General features: G+C 38.0%; 1 protein-coding gene across 2 annotated transcripts in view; it reads right to left on the bottom strand.

Moving 5' to 3' along the window:
- ANK3 (ankyrin 3, node of Ranvier (ankyrin G)) overlaps positions 1-20,813 on the bottom strand; it is a 515,090-nt gene that overhangs the window by 227,543 nt on the left and 266,734 nt on the right. For both annotated transcript variants that reach the window (XM_012657562.1, XM_012657554.1), the window contains exons 2-5: positions 9,284-9,385; positions 8,786-8,884; positions 8,502-8,600; positions 205-303 (exon numbers count right to left, since the gene is read on the bottom strand). In XM_012657562.1, the coding sequence (XP_012513016.1) occupies positions 205-303; positions 8,502-8,600; positions 8,786-8,884; positions 9,284-9,385 (399 nt within the window). The remainder of the gene's footprint in view (positions 1-204; positions 304-8,501; positions 8,601-8,785; positions 8,885-9,283; positions 9,386-20,813) is intronic.

Genomic DNA, 20,813 nt, shown 5'->3' with positions numbered 1-20,813 from the left:
GGGGAGCAGAAAGGGTATCTATGCAATGAAAGATTATTATGGATTAGAAATAGAATTTCCAGTGTATTTCATAAAAACTTATGAACCCACACATTAATATACAACTGCAACTGAAATATTAGTGGTACAAATTCTCAATTCCATGTTGTCAAAACACCCTATAAAAATGTGAACTTACCCACAGAAAAAACCAAAGTGTCTTACCTCTGTGGCTAGGCTCTGGCTTGCACCATTGTCAAGAAGAAACTTGACAACTTCCAGGTGGTTTTCCTGGGCTGCCATATACAATGGTGTGAAACCATTCTGCAAAATAAGACATAAATGTTTGTCTGCAGCTTCCTGGAACTGATCTATTTTTCCATGGTCTGATGATATATGCTCTAAAAAATGCTCACATTAATAATTTTAATAATACTTTTACATATTCATATTTATTAGAAAACCTAAACACCATAGTTCAAGCAAACTTTATAATTTAAGTATAGTTCACAATTATACTTCATAATTTGAGTGTAGATCATAGTTAATAGTCTATATATAATTCAAAGCAATTCACTCACTTTAGATAAATAATTACATTCACTTAGTCATCAGCCACTTATTGAGAGCCTACCATGAGTAAAGGATTTTACTAGATGCTATGAGGATATGAAGAAAAACATATTTGGTCATTGTAGCTCCCAAGTGTCAATTATCTATTTTAAATAATTATGTAATATTTTCACATAAAAGTAAGCATCTGAAATAGTTCCGAGTTGGAAAGGAATTTATATTAATATCAAATGACTTCAAATTTACCGTGGGTGCTGTCACTTAGAGTGAAGAAAGGAAAACCAATTTGCAAAATAGTAAGATTCAATCCAATTAGTAGCCTCCTTTTTGTAGGTTTCCTTCCCTTACATTTTTTGCAAAAGCATAGCATTTTTATACCCAGAATATTTATATATATTTTCATACATACACATATATACGTATATACACACATTTAGTACATTTGTGTGTATATGCTTGTCTGAAACGTGTTTACATTGCCCAAGAACTTGTATCCAAGCAAATTAATGTGCACATTACATTTTAACTTTCTTATTAAAAATGTCACATATGTGCGTTTGTTCTCTAGAAGAATGTATTTCACATCTGTGAAATACTGTAATATTTAAAAATTATATTGCAAGATATAAGCATCAAAACACTTCTCAAACTATAATATATTCTCTTTGAATGCATTTTTTTTTTCAGATAGGGTGGTGCTTTGCTGGTTGAGCTAGAGTGCAGTGGCATCATCATAGCTCAGTGCAACTTCAAACTTCTGGGCTCAACCAATGCTCCTGCCTCAGCCTCCCAAGTAGCTGGAACTACAGACACATGCCACCATGCCCAACCAATTTTTCTATTTTTTTGTAGACATGGAGTCTGTGTTGCTCGGGCTGGTCTTGAACTCCTGGCCTCAAGCAATCCTCCCACCTAGGCCTCCCAAAGTGCTAGGATTACACGTGTGAGCCACCATGCCAGGCTGTAAATACATTTTTCAGAATGCAGTTTCTATTTAACTGAAATGTTCTGGAATTTTATTGTATACATTATACAATTTCAAAGAATAAAAGTAAATATATTTCAAATGAAAATGTTACCTCTTATTCAAATTGTGTGATTCAAAAGGTTTAGGTCCATTATTATAATTATCAACTACTATATGAATACTTTACTTATCCATAAGTTCAGCCTCTGATGACCTCACTATTTTGGCTTATAGCCAAGAATTAGAAAGTCAGTTAAAAAGATCCTGGAACAGATAAAAGTGATGCCTTATAACAAATCTACCACAGCTACACACTTATCAGAAAGTTCCTCTATTCTACTTTGTTTTGTACACAATTGAAACAAGTTAGGTTATCTATTGCCAAGCTCAAAATTAGAAACACAAAATTAGAGGCAGTGGAAAGTGACAGCCCATGCAGGCCACTTCCTTTTGTCTACCTGGTAATACCTCTGGAGCCCACTGTTACTCTGTTCTATTATGAGAGTTCATATCAACATGAAGAGAGTTTATATTAAACATGAAGCATGGAATAGTTGCAACATGTTGTGTGTGTGTGTGTGTGTGTGTGTGTGTCTCTATGAATCTGAGTGTCTTTCATCTTTGTCACTCTTCCCTGAGCTATGAGGGAAACTGGAAAGGTAGTTTAGGATTACCCTCATCTTACTGCTATTTTCTCTATTTTCTTTCTTAGTTGACCAAAATGAAAGATTATTAAATCCCTGGTTGATTTAAATATCATTTAAGCAACAAAACAAAAATAACAATAAAAAAAGAAAGAAAGAAAGAAAAGAAAGGTGAAAACCAGTGTGGAGTTTTCTTACAGCTAAATGAACTACTGAGTACATTTCCTCATGAAGTATAGTGTCTGAAAACCAAAATTTCCCGAGGGCAGATTCAGATTTTAGGAGTAAAGTTTTTAAGGAAAAATTCCAAAATGGATGTTGTTCTCTCAGACATAAATATCAACTAGGTAAGTTACGCCTGTTGCTTCTCAACTTTAGGGTGGAAGTCTGCCATGGTCCAAGACTGCCTAAGAAACATTGGTCTACCCATACAACTGGCTTCTAGCCCAGTGAATGTCCACTGTTCTCGAAGTTTCCTTCCAGAACCAAGTATTTCAGGATTCATGAAGAAAGTCCAAAGTCAGACACTGAATTTTAAGGTGATGCTTTCTTTTACAGACCTGGAGTTTCTAGAGATTTATTCTTAAGAAGCACACATTTTATTTATTTTTATTTTTTTAAATTGTGAGTCAGGGTCTTGCTCTGTTGCCTGGGATAGAGTGCAGTGGCATGATTGTAGCTCACTGCAACTTCACACTCCTGGGCTCAAGCGATCCTCTTGCTTCAGCCTCCCAAGTAGATGGAACTACAGGTTCATGCTACTGCGCCTGGCTAATTTTTCTATTTTTTATAGAGATGGGATCTCACTCTTGCTAGGCTGGTCTTGAACTCCTAAGCTCAAGTGATCCTCCCTCCTTGGCTTCCCAGAGTGCTAGGATTACAGGCCTGAGCCACGGCACCCGGCCAGAAGCACAACTTTTAAATCCTTCCACATGCTGCCCTTCTTTACAATGGCAGAAAACAAGATGTGTAGAATTTGGATTACTTAGAAATATTGTGTAGACAAGAGTCACAGCAAGACACAGCCCTATAATTAATTGTTTTCCACATGGTTTTTTCTTCTTTTCTTTCAGTTTTTTTTTAAGAGATGGGGTCTTGCTCTGTCACCCAGGCTTGAGTGCAGTGGCATCATAATAGTTCACTGTTACCTAGAACTCATGGGTTCAAGCAATCCTCCCACCTCAACTTCCCAAGTAGCTGGGACTACAGGCACGTGCCACCATGCTTGGCGAATTTTTTTATTTTTTGTAGAGATAAGGGTCTTGCTACATTGCTTAGGCTGGTCTCGAACTCCTGGCCTCAAGTGCTGGGATTAAAAGCATAAGCCACTGTGTCCAGCCTCCCCTTCTTTCTGAGTGCTTGCCATCCTACGGTTATTACCAGAAAACTAGTCATTTTCTGAATGGTCATATTTTTGTCCACTTTTTGATTTTTAAAATATTTATTTACTGATATTGTTTACTAATTCACATATCATAAAACTCACCCTTTAAAAGTATATAATTCAGTGATTTTTAGTATATTCATAAAATCAGGCAAACATACCCACTATCTATCTCTAGAACATTTTTATCACCCCCAAAAGAAACCCCACTCTTGTTAGCAGTCACCCCCCATTTGCCCTTAGCAACCACTCATCTACTTTCTGTCTCTATGGCTTTGCCTACTCTGGAGACTCCATATAAACAGAATCATGCAATATGTGGCCTTGAATGGTATTATGTTGTTTCTGCTTCCCATAGTGATAAAACGTTTTTGGAGAGGTCTTCATGATGGAAATTCCAATTTTATAGTGGCCATTTGGGGTGTGTGGTTGTTTATTTTATTTTGCTTTAGTTTTGGTCAACCAAAACCTGTATCTATTTCCTCTTCATTTGACAATGTCACCCCTGTTTTGTTCTGGAGAATTACTGCTTCCCCATTATATAAGTAGGACTTGTCTTGGTTGGACTTTGAGACCAATCAACCTGCCCTTGGTTAATTACAGGGTGGACACGTGCAGGATATCTTTCCTCTTCTCTTTCAGGTCTGCCCTCTATCCTCAACTCTGTTCTCTGCACAATTCCCTCTCCCCAGCCTTGACTGGCCTGTAGGAACCAAATCCAAGGACAAGCTTGCTCTCTGCTTCTGGCTAGCTAGGTTCTCCCACTCTCCTCCCCAACTGTCTGCTTTCCAAAGCTTTCTGAAAGCTTTTTTAGCCTTCTAGTCTCTGTGTTCCTCATCTAACTCTAATATCTTCCCTTTTGTGCTCAAGTTAAGTTTCTGCTCCTATAGTCCAGATAACACAAATTAAATTTTTATCTATCAAGAAATGATCAACAAGACATGGAAACACATACATACTATTTAGTTATGATTCTAGAGAGAAAATCAGAAATATTCTTTGGAAAGAGTGAAATAAAAATATTACCATCACTCCCTAGCTCAAAGAGGTTGAGGCACCAGAAATTCAATGTGCCGTCATTGGACAACCTACAGTTGTAATAATTTCCTGTGAAATGGTACCTGGATTGGGGGAATGGTCAGATTTCAAAAAGAGTATTATTCTTCTCTTAAGAGAAAAAAAAATACACCATTATTTTCATATTAGTTTCCTAACTTAGAAAATTTCCAAAACAAAGCTGGCTAAAAAGTAATATACGGGTGCCCAATTTACATTTTCTTTTCTGTAGCAACAACAGATTAAATTCTCAAAAGGCAGAGCAGCTTAAGACAGAGCGAGTGTGCTATTTGAAGTCTGATTTTATCCAGCATCTTCGGTACCTTCTGCTCTGAATGTTTAGAGTGGTGCTATTATAAGCATACAAATCTGCAGACTTATAATTTTGTAGATAGTATTGAGGCATGCTGCCTAATACCCACCAAAATAAAATAAAATAATAAGTCCTCCTGTGATTTCATTTAAGTAAGGGCTTAAATTTCATCCATGAAATTTTCCTATTCATTCTAGTTTCTTATGGCCAGCCTTTGTATATCATAAAGGGCTGTTCTTAATTAAGCTGTTAAGGGCATGGTGAAAGATTTACATTGATTCAGATACGATACTAATTTTTGTGAAAGTCAGTTAGATTAGAGGTGTGATATAATGTTACAGCTCAAAGAGGTTCTATCTGAACCATACCCACCTGCCTGATTTTGTCAGGATCTGACTTCGCCACCACAGGGAATGTCAGGGTATATGGAAAGACCAAGGAGGCACTGGTTTACCTAAAGGCTCTTGCCTTTGTTAACATTGCTATGAAAATCTGTTCATTTAGAATACTCTGATGGTTAAAATATTATCTGAGACAGACTTCGCTTCTTTATAAACACAGTTAGTGCTTTACATTACAGAATAAAGACAAAGAAGGAGAGAAGAGTGAGGGATGTCATTTGACTTGCAGTTTGAGGTTTTTCAGTAGGAAATATTATTAATCGTGGGTGCTGTATTTGGTACAAAGTATTAAGGACTTAATAGTAGAATTCTTTATAATCACAATTTAGTTTGTCACCCGATTTCTTTCTCAGGGCAGGACTAAATGATTACTGGAATATTGAATAATACAAAACAGGGCTGGGTGCAATGGCTCACGCCTGTAATCCTAGCACTGTGGGAGGCCAAGACAGGAGGACTGCCTGAGGCCAGGAGCTCGAGACCAGCCTGAGCACAAGCAAGACTCCTGTCACTATTTAAAAAAAAAAAAGTTAACTTGTTAAGACCTAAGATCAAGGCAGTGGGAAAAATTATTTTAATATAAAATCTACAAATTCCTAGTTCACAGAGCCACAGTTTATAAGATCAGAACTTGACCTGCTCAACGTCATTTTTAAGATAAGGAGAATTTTTATATTCAAGGAGAGTAAAGGGCTCTCTTCACACTATTTCTTGTTGACTACTGACCATTGCTTATAGGTTAAAATTTCATTGAGATAGAGAAGCTGTCTTTCTTGAATATTAATATTCCTGTGATGTTTTATGTGCTGCTGCCCACATGGAGTTTAATCTTATTTCATGGCATCATTGCTTATTGTTCCTTATAAAAGTTCCTATTGCAGAGTTGCTACCAGGCATTATCATGGAAACTCGATGCTGCTGCATGGTCATCTCATTATTTATTCTATCCACAGAATAATGCAGTTCAGAAGGCACATGAAGGCAGGTGTCCAGACGAAGGGTGAAACGCTTTGCTGTGTACTGTGTGGTGGGGAATTCCAAGCACAACTGCAAATACCAGGGAATTTCACAGCCTAAGTTCTTCTCCCTCGCTGCATCATAAGTGTGGAATGTGTATAAATTGACATTAAAGCTGGTTAGGATTTTATTTCAACTGTAGCTTCTCCCAAATATTGCAGAGCAGGTCTTAAAAGTATGGCTGCTGTAAGCATTAGTCAAGAATATGTGTGATTTTCAAAAGAAGGAGGTTTATTTTTCCTCTCTTGAGAGAATAAAAAAGGAAATGAAAATGGGTCAAAGAGTTTTCCTACTATCTCAGAGCCTAAAACTACCTAGACATTTTTCAATGAAACAAATTATAGGGGCATTTTGGAAAAAGCAGTTTAAAAGCATGATGATTCTATCATAGTCGGGTGGTCTATATCTGTCTCAAAGTATTATACTTGCCAATATTCAACTTCATGTCATTTCTTTCTGGAAACAGCATTTTTACTCCAAGTGAACTCTCATGGGGAATCAGAATAATTGGTATGGACAATGTAACAGAGTTCCAACCACAGGGAACTACAAAGAAGTTAGAGTAAATATACAAGAAACCAGGCAGTTGGAAGCACTGAGTAGTTCCTTTTCCATGACACTGACATGTAATGGCATCAGAGCTATCACTGTTATGTCTTCGGTAAATGGGGGAGGAAGTCATTGCAATTCTGTGGACCCACAAAACAGAGCAGACTCCTGTTATCCAAAGATAATTGGTACTGAAAAAGGCTGATGAAATCAAGTATGCTTGGAACGGAGATCAGAAGTCCACAGTAAATAATGAAAAAAATCTGAGACTTACTGTTTAGAATAAAACCAGAAATAATAAAAGTAGGTTTATATGATTTAACAAAATGTAGGTTATAACTGCATTCATGTATGAGCTCTCAGAATGAACAAAAACTAAACCAAGTGTGATTTTTGTGGAGAAAAAGTGTAATTTTTCCAACAAAAGTATATGATATCTTGACATCTTTCACTTTTCATTTTCACAACATAAGCAAAAAAGGACAGTTTTTGCACAAAGTATGTGAGAACCAAAGATCTCATTTATCTTTTTTTCTTCATTTAATCTTTGGATTTCCAAATCATTCCTATATGAAACACCCATCAGGAAATCAACCTAGGTCTTCAAATGCTGCCTTGCCTAATGCTGCCACAAAGCCATGTACCCGCAGCTCAGCTGTGCACCCAGAAGTGCGCCAACATCACTTTCCCTGACTTCACAAAAATCCTGTGTCTTTGGCAAAACTTGCAGTTTTTGTTCTGTAATCAATTTGTTCAATATCCAACATCCTGGGGGAGACACTGAAAAATCAGCATAGATGTCAGCATTCAACTGGAATAAATGTTTGAGTGGGAACCAGTTTTAAAAGTGGTCATGTCCTTAGTGGATATTTTTGCGTTACGATGATGTTTGCTTTCCTCACAACTCATGTCTGTGGGGGCTCAAATAATGAATACTTGAATAATGAGGACCTATGCATTTCAATCAATAAAGTGAAGTTAATTCTTTTAGACTCAAAGTCTATCGAATGATAATCTAATGGTGCTCTTCTTAGAACTTCAAGCAAGATTGTGTGAGATGTACAGGAGGACCTATATTCATTAAAAAGAAATCTGGAAATTCTAAAACTTGAGAATTTTTTAAGTTTCTTCTGCCCTTTTTTTTTTTTTTAAATCTGTTTCAGAGAACAACAAAGATACTTTAGTTATTAGCAAAGAGGACTTAAGCAACTTCTTTCATTTTTCAAACAGATCACTGATACATTCTGAAATTCTAATAGCATTTTCTCAGGTATTGGCATTCCTATTTCCTTTGTAGGTTAAATACTGAGTCTGGACCTGAGCAAGCATCACAAAATAGTATAAGACTGTATTGCAGGTATCCCCTAAACATCTGTGTCTATGACTACCAGTCATAGAGTTTCATAAATGGACCACTTTTAAAAACCTCTAGCTTTCACATGTGTATTGCAAATGAGGATACAGATGAATTTAAATAATTTGCAACACTATTACTATTTGAATATAGCTCTTAAGTTTGGTGTTCTTAGAGGATATGTGCACCAAGCAAGCACCTGACCCAAAGAACACTATTTGCAAATCATAACAAAGTTTCTTTGCCATAGAATCATAAATTTACCTGAGATTGTGCATTGACATTGGCTCCATTTGTAACCAAGACCTTTACCACCTCTGCTTGGCCAGCCAAAGATGCGATATGCAACGCTGTGTTTCCTTTCTGTGAAATGAAAAGCAGGATACATCGACTTATCCACTTTTTAAATCCTTCTGTGTTCATAAGTTCCCCAAAGAAAACAAAGTTGACAAATACCTCATGAGAGTTGTACCCTGATTCTTACTGAGGACTGAATCCGTATGGAATTTGGCAAGTATTATAAAAACTATTAAATATGTGATACTGACCTTTGTAGCTGCATCTACGTTGGCTTCTCTCTGTAGTAGTTCAGAAACAACCTCCACATGGCCTTCTTTGGAAGCAAGATGGAGAGCATTCAACCCATTCTGATTAAAAGAGAAGGGAAAGCTTTAGTGAGCACATTGAAAATACAGCCGTAAATAGCCTACCAAGAACTCCTGAGATGTCATCCCACTGACGATCACTTGCACAAGTGCAGTGCAGGAATCTGAATTAGGAATAAAAGTATTTGAAAACTAGGTGGGTTGTTCCATTATCGTTATGTACTAAATTTTAGGAATTAATTATTAAGGGACAGATGCCTAGGTTTCTGAACATTCCTCTAACAGAGAATAATTTGACCATGTGAAGCTGGTAAAATTTAACAGAAAAAACTCACAAAAATGAGAAATTCTTGGCAATAGTTAATGAAAGCTTTAAGGAGTTTAAAGTCTGGATTTTTAGAATTTTAACTAAAAAATTAAACAATAACAACTACAACAAACCTGATTGCAAATGTTGATGTCAACTCCATTTTTTATGTAGTCGAGGGCCTTTTCTAGGTGTCCTGCTCGAGCTGCTCTTAAGTAACTTGCATTGGCATCAGACTAAAAGAAAAAAGAAGAACATTTTGATGAAAAATGCAGCTAATATGTATGCTTGTAACTTACCAGCTTAAGGTCAAAACTAAAATGAAAGTAATTGGATTATCTTATTTATAAAATGAAAACACAAATAAAAATTCTCTGTAAAGGTACCAGGAAAAGGAAAAATTCTTTAGAAGCTAATTTCAAGAGTACAAAGTTACCCCTTCTGTCATGTCATAACTCATTCTGAATTGAGAGAGAAAATTTCCTATAATCGTATGGGTACCTTAAATAAACATACTATTTCCCGAGAGTAAAGAGAAAGCCTATGACTTCTTGGTAATTACATTGTGAAGACCCCATTATTTTCTTGTAACAAATTTTAAGATCCATTCCATTTTTCTATAGCTAATTATCATAGCCAATGTTTCAATTAATAGCTTCGAAAATACATTTTACATTGTTGTAATAGTTTGACGGAAATTTGTAGGCTATGATGTTCTGTTGGATTCTCCTATAGCATAGCCGTGTGTCGGAACATGGATTGTATATGGAAAGCATTTATAAATGCCTATACAGATTGTGAATATACAGAGACCACACATTTCCAAGCTAGCTAAGGCCACAGCCTGGTGAAAACTCTACTAAGAACAGCAGCCGGAGCAAAGAAATAAATAGGTAAAAAATTTAAAAACAACAAAATGATACATGTAATTCATTCATTGAAAGCTTGCAGCTCTGAACTCTTAACATCTATAATTGCTCAGTTGAAATGAACTACTACTGAAATCTTCAATATAGAGAGAAGACGGTGAGAAGAAAGACACTGCAAAATTGGGCCTGCCAAAATTTGTAAAAGAGTCTTCCTCAATGCAGTACAACACAAAAGCAGGTTTTCCTGAAAGAGCAGCCCAAAACATCTCCTCATTGGTTATATTAATAAATGCAATCACACAGGGTATGGTTTAAAAGAGGAAAGTGTCTTCTTTCAGCCATATGGTGAATACCTCCTTCAAAGACCCTGTTCAAATGCCACCTCACCTGTGAAGCCTGCTCTGACCTCCCAGGCAGAGTTTAATTGCTCAGCGCTCCCAAAGCATGAATTTCAATGCACTCTCTTGGTATTTATCACACAGCAGGGTAGTTTTTGGTATACCTGTCCCTCTTCCACCCCAAATTAATCCCCTTAAGAACAAGCAGAGGCAGATTAAGGAGCAGGCAACTGGAAAGCAGCCAACATGCCAATCTTTGAGGCAAGAACACTAATTCATCCATGGAAGTGTGACTGAGATGAAAAAAATTCCATCCCTTGGAAGAATCTTTGGTTCTGGTGTGAGTTAATATGCTACGAGTTGATTTGCTCAAGACCTCAAGGGAAGATCCACTATCTCCAGGGTTTACTCCACTCTTTCCTTGACCAGCAACAAGCTTCTCTCTGAATGACTATTACTGCCTCTAATTTGATTTGAACTGTTGTTGTCTCTTGTCTTATTTCTTATTTTATTTTAGTAGTATCTACGGGTGCTCCTAGACACCTGACTCAATGGTTTCGTTATGGTCTCTGGTGTTCATCTTCATATCATAGCAGATTCTCAAATTATTGCTGCTGCTGCTTGTTGTTGTTAATAAAGCCTGATTTTGACAAAGGACAAGCCAAAGTTTCCAGCAATTTAACGAAAAATAAAGTGCAGTCTTTAAAGAGGTTTCCTACTTTGAGGTTAGTTTTTTTGTTTATGAGTTCAGTTAGAACTAAATTAGCTACGCAAGGATGGTTCATTGTACCGTAAAATAGCATCTTCTTTGTGCCTGCTCGATGACTTATCAGTGAATTTGCCCAGAAGGGCTCTGATGTTGTTCTGGGAACAAATGACATCAGTCTGCCTGGATATTTCAACTGCCAGAGATAACAACTGTGAGTGAAGCATCCCAAACTCTGACTCTGAGTGCAGAAAAGCAGCAGCTAAAGCAGTTAAAAAAGAGTGTTATAATTCAAGGGGAAAAGGCTTTGAATTGATTCCAGATCTGAAAAGTTTTAATAATTCTATACACTGTCCATTTTCCTCTAAGTTTCCTAAGAATTTTCCCATCCAAACCACTAAACCAAACAAAAAACAACCAGTATAAAACTTCTAATTCAGTGGTTCTCTTAAGACTAACAAAGGTTATAAATGAATTCTCTTCCTTCGACAATTGAACATATATGCACACACCCACATACCGAATCTATGTATGTGTACATACTCTGCACACCACTTCACTTGGCTCAGGACTGCTAAGCCCGCTCATGGATTTGTATTTAAGAATTCCTGCTCTACTGATAAAGAATTCTCTGGTGGATACCTTCATTATATCTATTTCACCCAATGACCCTGGTATCAAATAATTCTCTGAGGCAGCTAATTTATCACCTTAGAACTTAAGGAGGTACGAGAAGGGACAAATATTCATCTTCAATTTTTCCAGCCCTCTGTTACATACCAACATGTTCACCACACCAAAACCATAACCACAACCCTCTTTACACCTCAAAGAAAAAGGGGGAAAGGAGGGAGGAAAAGATAGAGAAAAGGTAAGACAGGTAATGGAGACTGCCCCGAAGAAAATGTACAACTTAGCAAGTGAAATTACAAAGCCCACAGGAAAAAAGAAAACCAAGAAGTTCTTTCTTTTATACTCAACCACCTGCATGCAATGTAGCCACATCTTCCTTTCTCAAATATTTGTTGAATGTCAATTATGTGATAGTCATAGTGTCACTACGTGGTGGCGAACAAAATAGATACGGTACAAATGATGACTCACTTGCCTTCATCTCACTGCTCTTTTCTTCTTCCAAATCGCCTTGAATAATTGGTAAGGTAAATATTGGATTCTTCACTATTTTTCCCCCAAATTCTGCTTATGTATAGTATATATTATAGCACTTAGATATGGCTGCTTATTTCCTTAACATAAAAGAAAAACCATAATACTTTGTATTAAGCTCAGTACCAGTATGCTGTATCTCTTAGCTATCATTTCATCAAATAACTAGGAGCTACTCTGAACAAAGACTGCAGCCTGTTTTTTCATCTTGAGCATTATATCAAAACAATGCTTCTGTTGATGCTGGACCTAAAGATGCATCTAAAAATGGCTCTTGACAAATTACTATGGAAGGAAACAAGGTCCAAAGAGAAGTTGGACTCTGCCACATGGAAAGTCACACAGAGGAGGTCATTGCCTAAGGAATTAGTTGGCACAGAAATGAATATAAACAGGTTGGTCAGCATTTTTTCCCCCTCTGGGTGACCATAATCTGAAGAATTTGCAAAATGAAAATTTCTTTTGTCATCATTTAATGTCTTATATACTTAGCCATTTTACTAGAAAGAAATGTGAACCATGTGTGTTTTTCAAGGAAATAGCTTCAGGGATGGAGTCAATTGTTATTATAAATTAATTTAATAACTCAGCATTTTCACCTGCAGTGGAATATTGATATTATTCAGCAGAAAGCAGTGGTTGGAAAGAATGAATATTTCCTGAGTGCCAACTTTAATAACTCATAATTGATACCTCTGACTATATACTAGACACTGTTGTATTAACAAATGTTTATATTAACTTAATTGTATTACTCACTTAATATAATAGGTATTAATTGTATAAGTCCTTCTATTAATGGACTTAATCCTTACAATAGTTGCATAAAGTAGTGTAGCGAGTTGAATGATCTCCCCTTAAAATTCATGTCCATTTGGAACCTCAGAACATGACTTTATTTAGACATAGAATCTTAGCAGATATAATTAGTTAAGATGAGGTCATATTGGATTAAAATGAGCCTGAAATCCCATGACTGGTGTCCTTAAAAGAAGAGAAGACACACAGACACATAAGAGAGAAGGTGGCCAGGGGAAGACAAAGGCAGAGATTGGAGTCACGTTGCCACAAGACAAGACTGCCAGGAACCACCAGAAGCTGGAGGCAGCAAGCAAGAATGCTCCCCTAGAGTCTCTGAAGGAAGTGTGATTCTGCTGACACCTTGATTTGGGACTTCCGGACTCCAGAACTGTGAGAGAATAAATTTCTGTTATTTTAAGCCACTCAGTTTGTGGTGGTTTATTATGGCAGCCTTTGCAAACTAACATAACTAGATATGATTATTAGCTCCATTTCATAGATGAGGACACTGAGCTATAGAAAGGATGAGTGACTCTCCCAGGGACACACAGCCTGTGAATGACAGGGATGCAAACCTAGACAGCCTATCTCTGGAGCCCAGGCTGTTAATCACTGCTCTAAGAAAGGGCTCAATAAGTTTTTGGTCTATTCTACGCGCTTAGTAACTCTTAATTTATTTATTCATTAATTTTCCATCCATCAGTCCATCGACTTGCCCATCCACGCATCTTTCCACCCATCCAATCACTGAATTAACTATGTCAGATACTTTCAGATAAATCCTCTATGGATCAGAACTCCTTGAGTTTATTATAGGGCTCGAGATCAGGGTAACAGTGGAGCATCTGAAAAAAACGAAGATTGGAGACCCCATGACTATCTAACAGAGGTCTGTGCCTTTGCTTCAAAGCCTCAGAGTGGGGGGGCGGGAATCCCTGGAGCTTATTCATACTTGATGTGCCAATTCTCTACTATTTCTCCCTTTATCTCATCTTCCCAACTATCTGGGAACCAGTTGAAGGGTCAGGTGATCTTTCCTGTAAGCTTCAAGTTCCTGTTCTCTACTGCTGTCTTATCCTCTGTCTACCAACATACTCAGATGTTTCTTAAAGACAAAAACAAAACAAAACCCCCAAATAAAAAAATTTCCTTTCACTCTTCTATCCAGCACCCCCTCGCAAATGATGATCTCCTCTATAGCTCACTGTCGTAGACTGGTTAGGAACCAAAGCAATGGAGTCCCACAGCCTGCATCTGTATCTCAGCTGCTCTCCTTATTACCAATGTTACCTTTGGCAAATTTCTTAACATGCATGTACCTCAGTTTTCTCCATTGTCAAATGGGAATACAACTATCTGTTCTTAGGATAAAATTAGATAATTCATATAAAGTGATTAGCAATGTGATTGCATACGCAGCAAACACTCAATAAATAGGTATTTTACTGTTAAGTTTTCCTTTAAATATCAAATATTTTGAAAGATTAGGTTAATTGACTTTATACCCTTAATACTAAATTGTATTTGCAGTCCTGTCAATATGGCTTCTCTCACTAATCAATAAAGCTCCTCTACAAAATCACCAATGACCTGCTGGTCATCAAATTCCACGACTTTTAAATCTTTTCTTTTGTAATGGTGAAACTTTTGACAGTATTAATCACCTTCTCTTTCTTGAAACTCTTTCCTTAAAGCTTCTCTCATCTTTTTGTTCACTCCCTTCTGTTTCTCACTGCTTCAATCCATCACTGAAAAATAGGACTTTTCCATTTTCAGAACTTGCATTTCTCTCCCTCCTGCACACTCCTTCTCGGCAACCTCATCGCTTCCCTGGCTTCCCCCATTCTCTCTGAGCCCAGCTCCACATCCACATGGGGCTCATCCTCACCCCAAAACAATTCCACTTCCAGGTCCCCCAACTCAACAATAGCAACAACAAAAGATTACTGAGACATAGAATGTATCTGCCACTGCAACTAGGTGCTAATGCCAGAGATGTGAACAATAGATTTTCTTATTTCTGTTAAAAGATCCCAAGATTATCCTGGCCACCCAGGCATGCAACCTTGGTGTGAATCTCTGATTACTTGTTTTTCTTCACTCTATCCCTCAAACTCCCTTCCAGAAAGTTATGTGTGTGCATCCCATCCAATATTCAGTCTTGAGGGCTTTTTAAGTTCTCCATTTTCCTTTAAAATAAGTATTTATCATGATGTATATCATACATACAAAAGAGTACATAAAATATATATGAACAGTTTAAAGAAAAATCATAAAACAAACACCCATATACTTATCAGTCAGCTCAAGAACGAAAGATACAAGTAGCTTTGAAGGCTTCCAATGAGCCCTTTCTTGAGTGGTTCTCCTAAGGAATCCTCTGTTTGTTAATCATTCTCATGCCTTTCTTTATAGTTTTAATATCTATGTATACCTCCCTAAGGTAAATATTATGTAGTTGACTTAGTCTTTTAGTACTTTCAGAGTCTTAGTACTTGGTATAACTATAATCATACATTACGTATCCTTCTGTGACATGCTTCATTTGTCTAATGTGCTTCTTACAGGCATCCGTGTTGACATGTAACTATGTAGCCAATTTATCATTGCTACTGCAGAAGAGTCCATCATGTGATTATAGCACAACCTGTTTATCCACTGCAGAGTTGATGGATGTTTGTGTTGTTTTCAGTTTGGGTTTACTATGAAAGATGCTGCCGTTACATTCTGGTACTAGTCCGGGTACATAGAGGAATGAATTTTTTAAGGTACATACCTAGGATCATAAATGCTGGGTCATTGGCTATGTACTTATTCAACTTTACTCGTTAATTGTATTTCAAAGTAAATGTACCGATTTACATTTCTATGCTTTTTGACTGTTGATTGTAAGCTCATATTTCTTAGACACTAATCTTTGATAATTCTTTAATGTCTGGGTTAATGTTGCCATATTCCAAAGAGGAATTTGAGGTTGCTTCTGCTAGTTGTCTAGAGGCACTATCAACTCAAGATTACTTTAAAAATAAATGTTTGGCTTGAGGGATTTTTTTGTTGTTTTTGTTTTAAAGACTACACAGATAAATTTAGACCTCCAACTGGTATAGATATGAGGGATTCCTTGTGGTTACAAATTCTCAGGAGATATTTTTTTCTTCCTTCCATCTGGTGACAAATGGAGATAAGCAAGTTTTTGCTGCATGTTCCATATGGTGGACTTATTTCCTGTCCACCCTCATTTTGGGAGCTACACCCTTTGGGGCCCAGCTTAACGTGGGGTCTCTTATTAGACTGTTCACCTTGGGCAATCCTAGGCTTTGTTTTCTGTACTCTGTGTCCAAACAACCAAGTAAAACTGGTTCTTGCTTTCACAACATTTTTTGATCTCTGTAGATCTCTTAAAGTGCTGGTTCAGAGATGCACTTCAAAAGACTTATTTTTATCATTTTCCTAACATCTTAGCTTTCCTTACAGCTGAAAATATGCTTACTCTTCTTTTTCTCATTCCCCCTGCTACTTAGCCAGGTTAGGCCCTTGCTATATGATGCCTGGATCATTTTTTTTTTTTTTTTAAACCTCCAGGAGGTTGCAGTTCCCACCAGGTGAATCTGCTGGAAGCACTGAGCAATGTTCAGGTGTTGACAAGGAGCCACCGAGGGTTTTAAGACAAAGACAATAGCTGCAAATTTAATGAGTGCCTACTGTATGTCAGGGACCTCACTTAACATTTTACATGTATTATTACTATGCACTGTTTATTATTATACATGTGTTATCATTTATTTCTTAAATATTCAATCAAGAAAGAAATCTTCATTATGGGTGCAGAAAACTAAATTTCATAACAGTTAAGTGGCTTGCTGAAGGTCACACAGTTATTAATAATAAGTAAGCAGCAAGGACTGAAACCTAGAACTGCTTGATAACGAGCCCAGGCTCTTTTCTCAACACCAGTGGTTTTCAAACTGAGTTCTGGGGAGCCCTAGAGTTTAGAAATACTAAGATTGAGGATAAGGCTCAGTAAGAGGAGTTGCATGTGCTTATCTTCAGTTTCCTCCCCAACTAGATCTACTCTTATTCATTCTACATATTGCTTTTGGTGGCATATTTCATTTGTAGAAATGTTTCTGCTTTTAAATCATAGTATTCAATCCATTTCTATGGCCTAGCCTCTGAGGCCCTCTAAACTTGCACAGTCTTACAAAAAAGAAGAAGAAGAAGAAGAAGAAGAAAAAAGAAGAAGAAGAAGAAGAAGAAGAAAAAAGAAGAAAAAGACTTGTCCCAAATTTCCAACCTGAAACAAAACATGAATGAATACTAATCTTGAAGGCAATCTAGACTGCTTGTTATTCCTTGACTGGTCCCATAATTTCTTGGCACTGTGACTTCACCCAGGATGTTCCCTCTGCTAGTAATACTAACAACCCCCCTCTATCCCCACCAAGAGACTCAACTAATACATCGTATGTCTAGCTTAAAGGTCATTTCATATTTGCTACTTTCCCTTAGAAACACTAGACTCTAGAAACACTAAACTCTCTCTCTGGACTCTAGCTGCACTTGGTCTGTTCTGCTCAGATGTCAGCTGTCCCTTAAGGACAGACTATAATCTCTTCTAGGGTAGTCCTTGCCCTCCACCTTGAGGAGGCAGTTATTCCTTTCAATGATCTTATAATCTAGCTGTGCAGGCTGCAGCCAGAATTCACAGGAGATGAACCTACAGAAGTTGCTAAAGCAGCTCATTGTGAGGAACTGGATAGAGCTGGGAAAACAGCTGGTAGGAGGAGGCAGGGCTTCAATGGGGGGCTTTGGTCAGTGGTGAGAAAAGGAAGAACAAGTAGGCAGAGATGTAGAGATTAAGAAATGGAAATGTTTGAGGAATGCTGAATGGGCAGTCTCTACTGAGAAGAGGATTCCCCTGGGGACCGGGTTAGGGGTGGGTGGGAACAGTAAGGGACTGGTTCAGGGAAGGTTGGGAATGCCAGAGAAATCTGATTCAACTTCACCATAAGGATATCAGGAGGCAGTGAAGGATTTTGAGGAGTGGAAAGACATAATCAAAGCTACATATTAGCCCAATTAACTGACAGCAGATTAGAGTGTGAGAGAAAATAGACACAACAAGATCTGCAGGTCAGTGTTGCCAACCCTCCACGTCTCAAGGATCTCCTGGGGGGATTAAAACACAGGTGCGCAAGTGCGCGCATCCGTGCGCGCACACGCCACGTGCACACACGCCACGTGCGCACACGCCACGTGTGCACACACAGACGCATGCGCACACGCTGGCCACACCCCAATTGGTCCGAGAAGGGACATTTTGAACAACACAGTGCAGCCGATTCTAATGTACAACTGGGGGAGAGAGCCGCTCAACTAGGTTATTGTCAAAATATGGAGAAAGACTTCCGAACATTAACATCTCAACGCCAGATTTTAAATTCTTAGATTTTCACATTTACTTCCCCCAACTCTTTCTCTTGTTCTTCGATGCCCCGCTTTTTTGTTGTGGTGGTTGTTGTTAGAGATGGAGTCTCCCTGTGCTGCCCAGGTTGGCCTCAAACTCCTCGGAACAAGCGATCCTCCTTCCTCAGCCCTCCCAAGTAGCTGGGACTACAGGCACCACCATGCCCGGCTTATGCCCCTACTTTTTAAATCAAACTTTTATAGCCAGAAACTAAAGATGTGAAACTCTGCTTGGTAGCAACTGGGTAGTAATTTTTGGTGTATAAAGTAACACAAATTTGAAAATTACTCTCAATCAGGAAAGGGACTTTTCGAGTATGGAGGCCTGGTTATCAAAATCTCCAGGTCCTCCATGGTATTGATGCTGCTGATTTGTTTTTCTTTTTTTCTTTTTTTTTTGGAGACAGGGTCTTGCTCTTTTGCCCAGGCCACTGCAACCTCAAACTCCTGGGCTCAAGCCATCCTCCTGGCTTAGCCTCCTGAGTAGCTGGGACTACAGGCACACACCACCACGCCTGGCTAATTTTTCTATTTTTTTTTTTTTGTAGAGACCAGGTCTTGCTCTTGTTTAGGATGATCTCGAACTTCTGACTTCAAGCAATCCTGCCAACTTGGCCTCCCAGAGTGCTAGAATTACAGGCATGAGCCACTGTGCCTGGCCAGTATTGCTTCTTAACTAGTGATTTCAGATACCAATTACAATTTTGAAGTATTAATATAAATGGAGTTACTTGGCATAACTCAAAATCCAAGACTGCTATTTATTTAAAATAACTTTCAACAAAAATAAGTTAAATGACTTGAAAGTCCCATTCTTCTCTGTTTAAGGATTTCGACTGGGACATGGAGCTGTGGCCCTGCCCAAACACATGGGAGGGATAGATATTTTTTTCCCCACTAGACTAGAGCTGAATCACTACTTATCCACTGGGACACGCCCATGCAGACAGTGCCCACTCACAGTTGCCAGATATCTTAGAGCAAGATATTGTGTGCTGATATTTTATAGATATCTTTCACAGTGATCTAATTTTCCATCAATTTCAAAAGAATGCAACCAATTGCACAACCAAAAACAACTGTGACATTCATTCATGCTACAATCTGCTGCCTGTCAATAAAAACCCTGGATCTTTAGGAGATTGATAGTTCTCTATTTCCCCCCCCAAAGGGGTCATTAGGTCTATGTTAGCAAATACATTCTTTTTAGGTATGTTTTGGGGGGTGTGGGGTGCACAGATCTTAAATAAAGGGGAACTTTGTGTATGTCTTTTTCATGGCAAGTGCTTGAAAAAACGTAAGTCCTTTTAGTTAGGGAAGATCTCGGACTGTTAAGATTTTATTGTTTTTTACTTAATTGCTACCCAATTATTTGAAATAAACCGACATTTTTCCTCCATAGATTAGCCAGAAGAGTAGTAAGGGGGATGGTGACTTGACCGATAAGAAAAATGCTTCTAAAGGCTATCTATGTTTATAATCATCATTATCAAAACCAACTAAAGTAAAAGGGGCTGCCTTCACAGATTCTCCCTGATTGCTACAAGGCTGCCTTTGTCTGCAAGGATTTTGCTTGGAAGTAACCTCAGTTCATCCCTGAAAATGAGGTCACTATCCTCTAACACATGTTAGGCATGGTTAGCATCTTTACACTGGGACCTTTGCCAGAAAGGGCCCTGCTGTTGCACATTTCAAACCTGCTGGGGTGTCTGTGCACAGTGGCCTCTCTCACGCTCAAAGGCAAAACAACATTCCCATCTTTATCTTTAAATAGAGGGGAGTGGGAACCAGTTAAAAAAATACAGTGCTGGCAGGCTTTTGTTTTTGTAAAGGCAGTGTTTTTAAGAGATTTACCTTGCCATATGCTGATAAAACTCACTCTCATCCAGTCTGTCTCCTACGATCTGGTCTACATCAAAAGGAGGATCGAGAATCCAGGCCCTGTGGGATATTTTTTTCTCGCTCAGAATTCAGACCCCTAAAAATTCTCTTGAAGACTGATTAGCAATAAAAATAAATACAGAGAAGAAAGATCTTTCCCACAGGGGGAAAAAACACATGCTGGGGGATGGTGGTGGGTGGGTGAGTGGGTATTTCCAATATTCTCGAACATAAAGTTGATTATGTTTAGCTGCAAAACAGGATTTGAGTTTGTCTTAAACTTTCTGAGAATGTAAAGTACGATCTTAAAGAGCCAATTTCACCTGCCTCTCAAGGGATATAAAACCATAGGTATCAGGAGAAGAGAATTTGTGTCTTAATAATATCAGGTTAATACAAGTCTGTGGCAAAATTTCAAACTATTTTGACTTGAAAC

Source organism: Propithecus coquereli, unplaced genomic scaffold (assembly GCF_000956105.1).
Source record: "Propithecus coquereli isolate 6110/MARCELLA unplaced genomic scaffold, Pcoq_1.0 Scaffold115, whole genome shotgun sequence".
NCBI lineage: Eukaryota > Metazoa > Chordata > Mammalia > Primates > Indriidae > Propithecus > Propithecus coquereli.
The sequence above is the reverse complement of the archived record's forward strand: the minus strand, read 5'-3'. Positions and strand labels throughout refer to the sequence as shown.